This window comes from Vulpes vulpes, chromosome 8 (genome assembly GCF_048418805.1).
Source record: "Vulpes vulpes isolate BD-2025 chromosome 8, VulVul3, whole genome shotgun sequence".
Lineage (NCBI taxonomy): Eukaryota > Metazoa > Chordata > Mammalia > Carnivora > Canidae > Vulpes > Vulpes vulpes.
This window is the reverse complement of record NC_132787.1, coordinates 19851759-19866254: the sequence shown is the minus strand read 5'-3', so window position 1 is coordinate 19866254 and position 14496 is coordinate 19851759. Positions and strand designations below refer to the sequence as shown.

The 14496-nt window shown below is 34.1% G+C and overlaps 1 protein-coding gene across 4 annotated transcripts in view; it reads left to right on the top strand.

Moving 5' to 3' along the window:
• Window positions 1-14496, top strand: part of MRPS35 (mitochondrial ribosomal protein S35) — a 47690-nt gene that overhangs the window by 4403 nt on the left and 28791 nt on the right. For all 4 annotated transcript variants that reach the window (XM_025995055.2, XM_025995056.2, XM_072765711.1 and 1 more), the window contains exons 3-5: window positions 158-325; window positions 2567-2627; window positions 9513-9652. In XM_025995055.2, the coding sequence (XP_025850840.1) occupies window positions 158-325; window positions 2567-2627; window positions 9513-9652 (369 nt within the window). The remainder of the gene's footprint in view (window positions 1-157; window positions 326-2566; window positions 2628-9512; window positions 9653-14496) is intronic.

Sequence of the window (14496 nt, the reverse complement as noted above, 5' to 3'; positions counted from 1 at the left end):
TTTGGTGTTTTTTCATTTGAATAGCAGCAGCTTTATAAGAGGTCAGATTTTATATAGGTTGCAATTCTGCTAATGTTTCTTTTAATTGTAGCTTTTTTGCTTTAAAATTAAAGAGGATGTTCATATTTAAAGCATTTAACTATTTTATATTCCTTAGGCACTACCTCCTAGGACGGAGAAAATGACTGTTGACCAAGACTGGCCTAGTGTTTATCCTGTTGCAGCACCGTTTAAACCCTCTGCTGTACCTCTTCCCATTCGAATGGGTTATCCAGTAAAAAGGGGGGTCCCTCTGGCAAAGGAGGGAAATCTAGAACTTTTAAAGGTAAGATAAATTGCTGATTCATTGGCTAAGACTTACATCGAAATAAATGCTGATCCACTTCCCACTCCTACCCTGCCTTGTACTTCAAAATTTGCTATGTAGCCACAGCTTACTATATTTTAGTTTAAAAAAATTTTTTTCAGGGATGTGTGGGTGGCTCAGGGGTTGTGCGTCCGCCTTTGGCTCAAGGCATGATTCCAAAGTCCCGGGATCGAGTCCCGTGTCGGGCTTCCTGCATGGAGCCTGCTTCTCCCTCTGCCTATGTCTCTGCTTGTCTCTCCCTCTGTGTCTTTCATGAATAAATAAATAAAATCTTTAAAAAAAAATGTTATTTCAGGTAATAATGGATATTGTAAAGAACCTTGGGCATTTCAGAATGTAATCAGTTGATCCTGTGGCTTCTCTTTTGGCTTCTTCTTTTCTATTCCATTTTCTTATCTTTTAAGTGGAACTAAGAAAAGTGAAATAACCTAATTTGAGATTGAGAATTAGGGGCTGAAATCTATGTTATTTTTTTAATTAATTAATTAATTAATTAATTTTTTTTAAGATTTTATTTATTTAAGAGAGAGTGAACATAAGCAGGGGGAGTGGCAGAGGTAGAGAGGGAGAAGCAGGCTTCTCACTGAGCAGGGATCCCATTGCAAGACTCCATCCCAGAACTTGGATTATGACCCGAGCTGAAGGCAGATCCATAAGTGACAGAGCCACCCAGGCGGCCTTGAAATCTACTTCTAAAAGAGATTTTAAAACTTTCTATCCAGAAAGGTAGAATATTATTTAATATTGTTATAGTCCTTAAACGTCTTTATTTCTTGAAGGAAAATACATCATATTAAACGCTTTAGTTGGTAGCATCTATAATTATTTGTGAACTATAAACTTTTTAAAGAAAATATGAATACACTTAGCCTGAGAATACATATCTTAGATGTTTAATGTTATATACAAGTACAGTTGTCAATATATGAACTGTGTTTTCTATATGAGAATCTTTTTCTTTTCTTTTTATTGAAGTATAGTTGACAACGCAATTTTACATTAGTTTGAGGTGTACAATGTTGTGATTCCACAAGTTTGTGTGTTATACTATGCTCACCACAAATGTAGCTACTACCTGTCATATATAGCACTATTAAAATACCATTAACTTATTTTCTATGCTCTATCTTTTATCCCTATGACTTATTTATTCCATAACTGGAACCCTGTATCTCTCATTCCTCTTCACCAATTTCTCTCATCCCTCCATGCCCCTTCCCTCTGACAACCATCAGTTTGTTCTTTATTTATGGCTCTGTTTCTGCTTTTTGTTTATTTTGTTTTTTGGGTTACACATGTAAGTGGAATCATATGGTATTTGTCTTTTTCTGATTTATTTCATTTAGCATATATTTGAAAGTCTTGAAAAACAAAAAAAAATTTGCTAAAAGATGGTAAAAAATGAGTTGGTAATATGGAAAAGGAGTTGTCTGCTGCTAGAGACAGGGGTAGATGAAATTTGGAGTTGTGAATGTTTCAAGAGATAGAAGAAAACAAATGTTGAGGAAACTAATCTTTTCTTCAAATGAAAGAAGAGAACTTAGTTTAGGGGCACCTGGGTGGCATAGTTGGTTGAGCATCTGATTTCTGGTTTTGGCTCTCAGGTCATGATTTCAGGGTTGTGAGATTGAGCCCCACAGTGGGCTCCACGCTCAGCAGGACAAGTCTGTTTGAGATTCTCTCTCTTGCTCTGCCCCTCTCACCTGTGTTCTCTCTCTCTCAAATAAACAAATCTTTAAAATTTTTAAAAAAAGTTTCCATTTATGTAAAATTGTATACATGTATATATTTTTTTATAGAGATGATTAGATGTTAACCAAAGTGTTAAGACTGTCGGAGCCTGAATAGTTATTTTTGTATACTAGGGGAATTAGGATGATTAAACAATAATCTGTGTCCTTCAGTGCTTTCAGTATTATAAGGGAAATATGTAGACCTGTAGATTTGTGGCGGGAAGAGGACTATAAGAACAGCATTTTTTTTTTTTTCCACTATCATCATCATAAGATACATCATGAATCTCTATTTCAAGGAATTCATTTATTGAATTCACAATACATGTGACATAGAATTAATATTGTAAAAACTAAATTTTATTTATTATAAAGGTTTGTTGTGTTTAGGACTTATTTTTATGAAAACTAAACTTTATGTTTTTGAGACATTAGGCTAATTTATCCTTTATTTCCTCTATTTTAGATCCCTAATTTTCTACATTTGACTCCTGTAGCAATTAAAAAGCACTGTGAAGCTCTTAAAGGTAAGTGGTTATTTTAATATATGAACTTAATATTGACTTTGAAAATAAGAATTTCATTTCTGATGATAAAGGGGTCAGTTTATCAAGAGGGCATAACATTTGTAAATGTTCATGCACCTGAGATAGGAACACCTAAATATATAAAGCACATATTCACAGAACTGAAGAGAGAAACAGCAGTAGAGCAGTAGGAGACTTCAGTATGCCATTTTCGACAATAGATAGATCATCCAGACAGAAAATCAGTAAGGAAACACTGGATGTAAACAGTATGTTTGACCAGATGGTTTAACAGATGTTTACAGAACGTTCTATCCAAAAGAAGCAGAATGCGGATTCTTCTCAAGCACATATGAAACATTCTCCAGGACAGATCATATGTTAGGCTAAAAGACAAGTCTTAACAAATTTTAAAATATTGAAATCTATCAGGCACTTTTTCTGATCACAATGGTATAAAAGTAGAAATCTGTTATAAGAAAAAAACTAGAAAACTCACAAGTATGTGGAGATTGAACAACATATCCCTGTAACCATTGGTTCAATGAAAGAAAAATGAAAAGAAAAATTTGAAAAATCTTGAGACAAATAAAAATGGAAACAATATACTAAAACTTACAGGATGCAAATAAGCAATTCTAAGAGGGAAGTGGATAGTGTACATTAAGAAAAAAGAGATCTCAAATAAACAACTTACGTATACCTCAAGGAACTAGATAAAGAACTAAACCCAAGGTTGGTAGAAGGAAGGAAGGAACAAAGATTAAAGTGAAAATATAGACTAAAAAGACAAGAGAAAAGATTGATGAAACTAAGAGCTGATTTTTTTGAAGAGATAAACAGTATACACAGATCTTTTTGAAAGATAAACAATAGACAACAAGAGAAAAGAGATGACTCAAAATTGTAAATAAAAGGAGTCATTACAGTTGATTCCTCAGAAATATAAAGGATCATAAGAGACTACTATGAATAATTACATGCCAACTAATTTGACAAGCTAGAAGAAATGGATAAAGTTCTGGGAACATAGAACTTACAAGACTGAATCATGAAGAAATAGGAAATCTGAACAGACCAGTTGCTAATAAGGAAATTGAATCAGTAATTGAGAACCTCCCAACAAAAAAAAAGTCCAGAATCAGATGGCTTTTTCTAATCATTTAGTACCAATATTTCTCAAATTCTTCCCAAAAAGGAGGTACCAAGGTGACTCAGTTGGTTAAGCTCTGCCTTCAGCTCAGGTTGGGATCCTGGGATCTAGCCCTGCATTGGGCTCCCAGCTGAGTGGAGAGTCTGCTTATTCCTTTCCCTTTGCCCTCTCCACTCATGCTGTCTCTCTATTCCTCTCAAATCAATAAATAAAATCTTTTTTATAAATTTTTCCAAAAAAGTGGAGGGCACATTTCCAAACTCATTTTATGAGGCCAGCATTACCCTGATGACCAAAACTAGACGAGGATACTATAAGAAAAGTATTATAGGCCACTGTCCTTGATTAATGTAGATATGAAAATCCTCAACAAAAAAGTACCAAACCAAATTCAACAGTACATTTAGAGGATCATGTTAGATCAAGTGGGATTTATTTCACGGATGCAAGGATGATCTAACATGAAAATTTAGTCTATGTGATACATCACATTAACAAAATAAAACTAGAAGAAAACAAGCAATAAGTTCCTTGACATGGGTCTTGGCAATGATTTTTGGATTTGATACCAATAGCAAAGGCAGGAAAAGCAAAAATAAACAAGAACCACATCAAACTAAAAAGATGTGGCACAGCAAAGACAACCATTGACAAAATAAAAAGTCTACAGAATGGGAGAAAATATTTGTAAACCTTGGGTCAGAGGTTAATATACAACCTATATAAAGAATTCATACAACTTAGTACCAAAAAGCCCCAGACAATCCAATTAAATAGAGGATTAGAAGAATTAATATTGTTAAAATGTTCAGACTACCCAAAACAAATTACAGATTGAATATAATCCCTGTCAAAATACCAACAGCATTTTTCACAGAATTAGAAGGAAGAATCCTAAAATTTGTATGCAACCACAAAAGCCCCTGAATAGTCAAAGCAGTCTTGAGAAAGACCAAAGCTAGAGGTATCACAGCCTTGGATTTTAAGATACGCTACAAGCTGCGTAATCAAAGCAATAACGATAATCAGCACAAAAATTAAATACATAGATCAGTGGAGCAGGATAAAGAGCCCCAAAATAAGCTCATACCTAACATGGTCAATTCAACCTTGACAAAGGAGGCAAGAATATGCAATGGGGAAAAGACAGTCTCTTCAGTAAATGGTGCTGGGAAAATGGGACAGCTACATGCAAAAGAATAAAACTGGAAATGAATATCACTTTCTTATGCCACACACAAAAATAAACTCAGACTGGATTGAAGACATAAATGTGAACCTAAAACCATAAAACTGCTTAAAAACATAGGCAGTTATTTCTTTGACATTGGCCTTAGGAGTATTTTTCTAGATCTGTCTCCTTGGGAAAAGAAATAAAAGCAAAAATAAACTTCTGAGACCACTAGAATGAAAAGCTTTTGCACAATGAAGGAAGCCATCAACGAAATGAAAACCTACTGAATGGGGAAGGATATTTCCAATTGTGTGTGTGTGTAAATATTATTTAGTTACAAGAAGGAAGGACATCCTGCCATTTGTGACAACATGGATGAGACTTGAGGACATTACACTAAATGAAATAAGAGAGAAAGACAGTTAGTGTCTGATTTCACGTACATGTGAAATCTAAAAAAGCTGAACTCAGAATAGTAGGGGCTGAGAGGTTGTGGGGGAAGGGAGATGTTGGCCAAAGAAAACAAACTTCTAGTTTTCTGATAAGTTCTGGGTATCTAATGTACAGAAAAGTGATTATAGATATTAATGCTGTATTATATAACAGAAAGTTGCTAGGAGAATAGATCTTAAATGTTCTTACCACAAAAAGAAATGGTAATTACAGGATATTGGTGTTAGCTAGTGTTATGATTGTAATCATTTTGCAACGGATAGAAGTGAATCTAATCAACATATTGTATTATTGTATACCTTAAACATACACAGTGTTTTATATGAATTATATCTCAATAAAGATGGAGAAAATAACCGCATTTTTAATATATTAAATCATCTTACATTCTCAGTTACTGCTAGTTTCTCCTTTTTTTGGAAAAATTTTCAAGTTGTTTTCAGTGAATTGTTAAGATGACAAATCTACAAATTCTTTTTTTTTTTTTTTTTTTTTTCAGACTACTCTACAAGTGGCTATGAATAATAAATAGAACCAGAAATCATAGTCCTTGTTCAGGTAGGTTAGGGACTTACCATTACATTATAGATAGCACATACATAAAAAGACTGAAGAAAATATTATAGTGTTGCCGATAGATACAAATGAATATAATCCAAACTGAAGATAATGTAGAAAAGGTGTTGAGTAGAATAGTCAGTGGAGTCAGTAATGGAATACTTTGTAGAGAGAGTTATCTTGAAATTGTTTAAAATAACTTCAGTGATATGTAGGTGTGGCAACAACAAGTAGTAGAAAAACTGTTGATGAAAAGCAATAGTCTTCTATTTCTCCTTTCTCACTTAGCCCCTCATTTCAGAAGTGTTGTCTTTTGATCATTGTTTAGGTCTCATGATTACATTCTGAGAGTGTATTTATTTTTCTATATAATATTCTTTATTCTCTCTCCATATATTTTATATATATATGGTTACATTAGTATATTTGTATTTTTCATATACATATGTAACATGGAAGTAATCACCAGCCCCCGATTATATCTTCAGTTCTAAATTTATTGAATTTGAATAATATTTGATTCCTAGATATAAACAGATTTCACTCACTTCTTTTTCTTTGTTAAAGATTTATTTATTTATTTATTTATTTATTTATTTATTTATTTATTTATTTATTTATTTATTTGAGGGAGTGCAAGGGAGGAGGGATTGAGGGAGAGGGAAAGAGAAACTCAAGTAGACTGTCCTGAGAGCAGAGCCCCATGCAGGGCTTGATATCACAACCCTGAGATCATGATCTGAGAGGAAACCAAGAGTACGATGCTTAACTGACTGTGCTATCCAGGTGCCCCTCACTCACTTATTCTTGTCTTCCCACATGCATGGAGGTAAAGGCAAAGAACTTTTTTTTCATAGTTTTTTGCATGTTTTCATACATATATGTGTTCTGACTCAATTCCAGATCTAATTTGCATTGGACTATATACAGAATAAGGACGTTGGAATTGTTTTAGGTTCACAGCTGTTATTGATTGGTTGTGTAATTTAATTCAAGGATTAGTACCTTTGGATGAATTCCTAAACTCATGCTAATTAAGAAGGAGATGTATAAATGCTTAATACACTTGTTAAGGCTTCTCAGGAAAGAAAATGAAATCTAAAAACTCTTCACAGGCAGCTTGATCATGCTGGAAGGAGAAATAGCATAGTGATCATGATTATGATGAAATTTGAGCTTTTGGAAGAGCCCTTTAGTTAAAAATATAAGGAAGAGATAAAGAAATCTTAAAAAGTAGGAATAATGACCTTACTCTTAAAATTAGAAAATAAAAATCTCTCCTAACTCTTTTCATGTATGTGGTCCTCTGGGAATAGTAGGATGCGTTTCTATCCTTTTAGATTGTATGTTTCTATTTTCATTGGTGCCTGATGATAGACTGACACTGATCATTCTTCCAAATTTCTGCCCCATTCAGCACAAACCATGTATCACTTTTTGATCCTTTGTGAAGCCAGTTAAGGAATGCATTATACTGTAATAAATCTCATTTTTCTCCTTTTAAACATAATTCTTAAATGTGCATTTATAATCTAGAGACTGAGTTCTTTTAATGAGGTATTTGTAAAATACTTCATAATTCTTAAATGAAAGGCTTTCTTATAGCACATTCAGAAGAGTAGCATTAAGTAAGTAAGTGCTTTAATCTTTCTTTAATTTTGCCTTTACACTTTTGCCAGCCTCTAGATTTAGATTGTATCTTCCAAATAACTCAAAGGCTTTTAAAATATTTCTTCTCAATTTTCTTTCAAAGTAGGTCAGTTCAGATTTTATATCTAACTTGCAAGTGGAAAATCTGAAGCACAGGAAAGTTAGGTAATTTACCAAAACTTTAATAATCAGTGGCAGAAGTTAAGTAAAAACCAAGGTCTTCCGAAGTCTAGTCTATTGCTCTACCTATCAGATGAATAGGGGTCTATTATGTACTTTCCAGTTGGCTGTGTTTTTTAGACATATAATCCGGTAATTTAAAAGTTGTAATTATCATTTGGTTATTGAAATGACTTACTCAAAGTTATAAAAAATAAAAGACTCAGTACAAACCCAAGAACTCATAAAATTCTCCAAACTAGTCTCTCTTTATAAAGTGCTTGGCAGTGTTGCATCTTATAGTGCAGGATATTGGAATGAGTCCATATGGGAATGAAATTTAACTTTAGTAATCATGCTTATTTTATTTAAATGTCAGAATATTCTTAATTGCAAAGATACTTCTCTCTCTTCTAAATGTGTGAGTATTGCTCTCTTAAGCAGGGTGTTTAGGGAATGGTGTGAGCTATACATAATTTGTTAACATATAGTTAGTTGCAGATCTTGAAGAGTCTCTGTGACATTTTTCTGACTGATACTAAACCCTAAATGGAAGCTAAATATAGTACCACTATTAGAAAATTGTTAATTCTAGGAAATGTTATTGACAAAGTACCTCTCACTGTCTCTTAAATCATCACGTGGAAGAGTTCCCACATATGCCTGTGACCAGCCTCTTCTGCAGTCATGCTTTTTGGAGAAAGCACCAACCCTATGAGGTTTAATGTGTTCGATCTAAGAAACTGATTACTTTTAGGTATTCTTAGAACGAGGTTGTTTAAGGAGTGAAATTTCCATTGAGGGAAACCTAATAGTGCCAAAAGTTTTCATTTCAAGCTGAGGTGAAATAGGAATAGGGCAAAATGAAATCAACTACCTACTTATGAAGTCTCTCAATACAGATAGCTGTAGGATACGCTTGGAGCTCCTTTCAACTCCCCTCCCCCCAGACTTGAGGCCTGAGTTTCTGTCTCTGTGCTGTGGAAATGGATGGTGTGCTGCATTCTTGTTCGCAGTGCTTGGAACTTCCTGTTATGGCCCAGTTCTCAGAACCAGTCCCACCTCCCCTTAGGCTAGTTGTCTTTAGGCTAAAAACGAAGATGTCTTTTCCTCTTTTCTTTTAGCCCCGTTGGCACAGAAGTCACATTAGAGGAAACGTGAATTACTCTAAGGATCTCTTTAAGAATGTCCTAGGCATTTGTACTGGTTCAGTCTGAGGCCCTATTCAACTCCGTTTCTGCGAATTTAGATCATATCTCATTTTCTTCTAAGAGCTTTTTCAGAGTTTCTTTCAGTTCCCTTCAGTAGACCTTTAGTAACTTTTATTTGGAAATGAATTACTGTTAACTGTTGATTTTTCAAAAACAATAACACTCTGAACTGTTTGCTTTTAGCTGGTGAGGAGGAGTGAAACTGTCCCATAACAGGTATATGCAAAGCTATAATAAGCTCCCATCAAGTCATTAGTTCCCTTTTAACTAAACTTACTGCTCCCCACCAAACCCAAGCTATCTAAATCATTCATTTAATTACATTCCCTAATTAGGATTCATCTAAGGAAAAAAAGGGATGTAGGGTGATGATGTGTTTAAAGTGCAAAATTGAGAATTTGTTCTTTGATTTCATGTAACTCGAGCGTCATCTCCCTCAACAATTTGATTTTGTCTGTTACCACATATCGCAATGAGAATTTCCTTGGCAGAACTATACTTGAGATAATTTTTTTTTTAATTCTTAGATTTCTGCACTGAGTGGCCAGCTGCACTGGACAGTGATGAGAAATGCGAGAAGCATTTTCCCATTGAAATTGACACAGCTGATTATGTTTCAGCAGGACCATCTATTCGAAACCCCAAAGCACGAGTAGTAACCTTAAGGGTAAGAAATATTAAAAAAAAAAAAAAAAGAATTGGGGTGCCTGGGTGGCTCAGTGGTTGAGCATCTGCCTTTGGCTCAGGGCATGATCCCGGATCCGGAGATCAGATCGAGTCCCACATCAGGCTCCCTGCGAGGAGCCTGTTTCTCCCTCTGCCTATGTCTCTGCCCCTCCCTGTGTCTCTCATGAATAAATAAATAAAATCTTAAAAAATAATAATAATAAAATAATTATTATAAAACATTATTTAAAAATAGCATTTTGTATGTGTGGATATAAAAGTCATTATAGAAAATTTGGGAAATACGAACATTTTAAGGTATAAAATATAATTGCCTATAATTTTGCTACTTACAAATAAGCACTGTTGACTCCTGAAGTTCATTTTAGTACATATATAGACAGCCTATTAATATAGGATGATACTGTATTTGATTAGTTATCTTTTTTATTTAACAATATGGATTAAAATTTTCCAAAGTTATTAAACATTTTTAAATTTTTTTTTATTGAATATAGTTGACATACATTACCATATTAGTCTGAAGGGTACAATCTAGTGAAAATTCTGTATGTTACAGGATATTCACTGTATAAGTGTAGTTATCATCTGTCACCATACAGTTGTCACTCCTTAATATTGTTTTTGTTACTATTTTTAAGTAATCTCCATATCCAACATAGGATTTGAACTCACAGCCCCAAGACCAAGAATCACATGTTCTACTGACTGAGCCAGCTTGGTGCCCCTATTTAATATTATTTTTAATGGCTGCATAGAAAAACATGTAAATCAGGGTCTGTTCTGTACGAAGGCAGTGTTTGAGGCTAGGGGTGGATATTGATATATAAGAAACCAAGATCTGAAAGCTATGGCTGGCTTTTAGTTCACTCCTTCAGGGATTTTCTAGGAAATAAATGATAAATAATAGTGGTTATAATTCCTCTTTTTAAATATCTATAGCTTGTTTATTTCTTTTTGTATTTTTCATTAGATGAAGTTTCTAAAACAATGTTTATGTAGTCTGTTTAGCTGTTTTGTATGTCAGTGGGTGTGCATCTGGTTTTTAGCCTCTAAGTATAAATTGGATTTCAGTATGAGACAATAGCATCTATTATGTTAATGATGTGTCTTATTCTTATAGCATTTTTGAAATGATCGCCTTTGAATTATTGTAATAAATTATGTTGTTAGGTTTTCAAATACTGAAGCATTTCTGAACCTTGATTATTTTGTAGTACATACTTTTTTACTTTACTGTGGATTTGCTTTGGTAGCATTTTATTTAGGATCGTTTGTCCTAATCTCATGCTGCTTTGGAGAAACATTAAATCCCTGCTCTTACTCATTAGGACCATACTATTACATACCACTCCACTTGCTCTGATAGCTTCTGTGTATTTGAAACCACTGTTAATTTCCTCTGGTAAGAGTTTTGATCCATATGGCATGTCTTTCTCATACAGCAGTCATGGAGCAGTTGATGGGTTTTTTTTTTTTTTTAACTAAAAAAGTTGTAGATTTACAAAAAAGTTTCAAGGATAGTTCCCAGAATCCCCCTATTTTTCACACTACATTTTTTTGTTGTTAACATCTTATTGTGATACATTTATTACAATTAATGAGTCAATATTGATACATTAGTTATTAAAGTTCATTCTTTATTCAGATTTCTTTTTTTAAAGATTTTATTTATTTGAGAGAAGAGTGTGCAGTAAAGAATGTGAGTTAGGGGGAGCAGAGGGAGATGGAGGATAATAGGCTCCCCGTGGAGAAAGAGTCTGTTGACACCAGGTTCTATCCCAGGGTCCTAGGTTCATGATCTGAGCCAAAGGTAGCCACTTAACTCACTGAGGCACCCAGGTACCCCTATTCAGATTTCTTTAGGCACCTCTTGCTGTGGAGTTTCTCAGAATTTGCTTGCTTTTGCTGACCTTGACAGTTTTGAGAAGTACTAATTACATATTTTATGAAATGTACTGCATTTTAGATTTATTTGATGTTCGTCTCATGTTTAGACTGGTATGTATTTTTGGGAGGAAAACCACACCAGTAAAGTGCCATTTTCATCACGTCATAACAAGGGTAGAGGCTCCTAATATGATGTTACTAATAATGAAGGTTTGATCATCAAATAATACTTTGAGGTACTATTTGCAAGTTTTCTTCACTATAAATGGACTCTTCTTATTTCTCTTTTCTTTTCTTTTCTTTTCTTTTCTTTTCTTTTCTTTTCTTTTCTTTTTTTTCTTTTCTTTTCTTCTTTTTTCTTTCACCCTTTAGAAGGAAGTCATTATGCATAGCCTATACTTAATGAAGTTAGTAGTTATATTCTACCTCCCTGAGGGAGAAATGTCACATAAATTGTTTGTAATTCTTCTATATGGGTGATTAGTCTATTCTCTTCCATTTATTTGTTCATCTGTTTGTTTATATCATTGTGGACTCATGGATTATTTATACTAGCATTTGGATTATAATCCAACAATAATATATTGTTACTTTTGTTGCTCAAATTGTTCCAGCTTTGGCCATTGGTAACTCTTCTAGTTGGCTACCATGCTCCATCATTTGTTTTTTTAGATGGTTTTTTTATTTTTTGGCAAAACAGAATGCTCCAGGCTTATAATACACATAACTTACCCCAATCTTAGAATCAGCTGTTCTCCGGGGAGCCCTGACTAATGTATTTCTGATTCATCTATTCTGGAATATGACTGCCCACCTTTTTGAGATACCTTCCAGGACCCTCACAGAATTTGTTTTTGTACTCCACATAGTCTGTATTTTAAATCAGTACACTCCATGTGGACTGGAAAAATATGTTGACAATCTCTGTAACCATTTTTATACTATAAGGTAACAAACTTTAATTTCTAGAAATTTTTCAGGGATACATCAGTGTTTGATTTGTAATTTCCTTTCTTTGCTGGGTTTTGGTATTAGGATTGTGCCTTCTTTATGAAATAAATTTATGAAGCTTGTCAGCTTTTTTTTATTTCCTAGAATAAATATAGCAATATGTTTATGTGTTTAGAGAGATTGAAAAGATTTTAAATCACAAAGACCATACATATCTACTGTATAAATAAAAGGGGGGGGGCAACCTTAAAATTCTGCTTGGCTGACGTTCCACAGATTAAAGTACCTAGGGAGTGGGGTTCAGTCTGATCTCAGTTTGAACCCCACGTTGGGTATAGGGATTACTTAAAAATAAAAAAATTTTTTAAAGCACCTAGGGATAATAATACCTGATACATTTCTCATAACTTAGCAAATGTTGCCTCTTTTTAATGGTAATGATAATGATACTAGCCAACTTGTTGAGCTTTGTGTTATGTGGTTAAAAAAAAACCCTCTGAACTCAGAGTCAGGAAACCTAGATTTTTGCTTTACTATTTGTGGGCCTTAATCTCCATTTCCAGAATAGACATCTGGTTCCCTACTGGTTCTTTTTGCTTATTTTATTTTACATAAAAATAATCTCATTGTATACCACAAGATACCACTTACTGTATCAGGCTACCATCCTCTCTTGTCTCTTTTTTATCTTGCTGTCATCAGTTCTTTGTGTTCTTTTCCCCTGACTCATGTCTGCCTTTCTTGGACTCTTCACTCTACCTACTGACTGTTAAAGCTCAGTGGTAGTTCCCTGAATGGTGTCAGGTAGTTAAAGGGTAGAAGCAGGTAATACAGTGGGACTAAAGCATGTGCATTCTGGCATGATTTATTTTTTATTTTTATTTATTTTAAGGGGCAGGAGGCAGAGGGGGAGAGAGAGAAGAAGAAGAGAGAAAATCCCAAGCAGGCTCCATGCCCAATGCAGAGCCCAAAATGGGACTAAATCTCATGACCCTGATATCATGAGCTGAGCCAAAATCAAGGGTCAGATACTTAACCGACTGAGCCACCCAGGCACCTTCTGGCAGAGTTTAAAGTGATACTTTGAAGCTAGTCAAATATTATAAAGTATTATATAAGGAGATACTCAAATTTTTAAATTTAGAGAAAGATGATACCATATTTTTCTTGATAATCATAAAAGTAGATCAGAGTTAAAAAACTTCATATTTGTGTAAGAATTTAAAAATGCTTTCTTCTGTTTATTCTCATTTATTTCTGACAAAAATCTTGTGAGTCGATTCTATTTTATAATGAGGAAACAGACAGTAAGATCAAATGACTTGCTTAAAGTCACTTAGCAAAAAAAAAAAAAAAGTAGAAAATCTAGAAATGAAACCGAGGTCTTATCTTTTGTATACAACTATAAGTTCTTTAACCACACTGCGCTTCTAAATAGAGAAGATGGGGATCCCTGGGTGGCGCAGCGGTTTAGCGCCTGCCTTTGGCCCAGGGCGTGATCCTGGAGACCCGGGATCGAATCCCACGTCGGGCTCCCGGTGCATGGAGCCTGCTTCTCCCTCTGCCTATCTCTCTGCCTCTCTCTCTCTCTCACTGTGTGCCTATCATAAATAAAAAAAAAAAAAAAAAAAAAAAAAAAAAAAAAACTCTTAAACAGAGAAGATATTTCACACAATAAGACATTTCTCAATTTATATAATTCTTAAATATGGGCATTTGAAAATACACACATATAACCATGACCTCCTATGATTTGAAATGTCAGTATTGCTTTGGGGATAATGTTAGTAGTGCAATATTGATTCCTTAAAATGTAGTAACTTGAAAATAAAAAATCCAAGGATTCTTTTGAATTTTGAAAAAAAAGAATGATAGTGAATGCCACTCAGCTTCAGAGTCAGGCTATTGAGTCCAGGTTAGACTACAATTTTGCAGTGCCTTTGAGTGCTAGCAGGTGGCGTGAGTGTACCACATAGCTCTTTC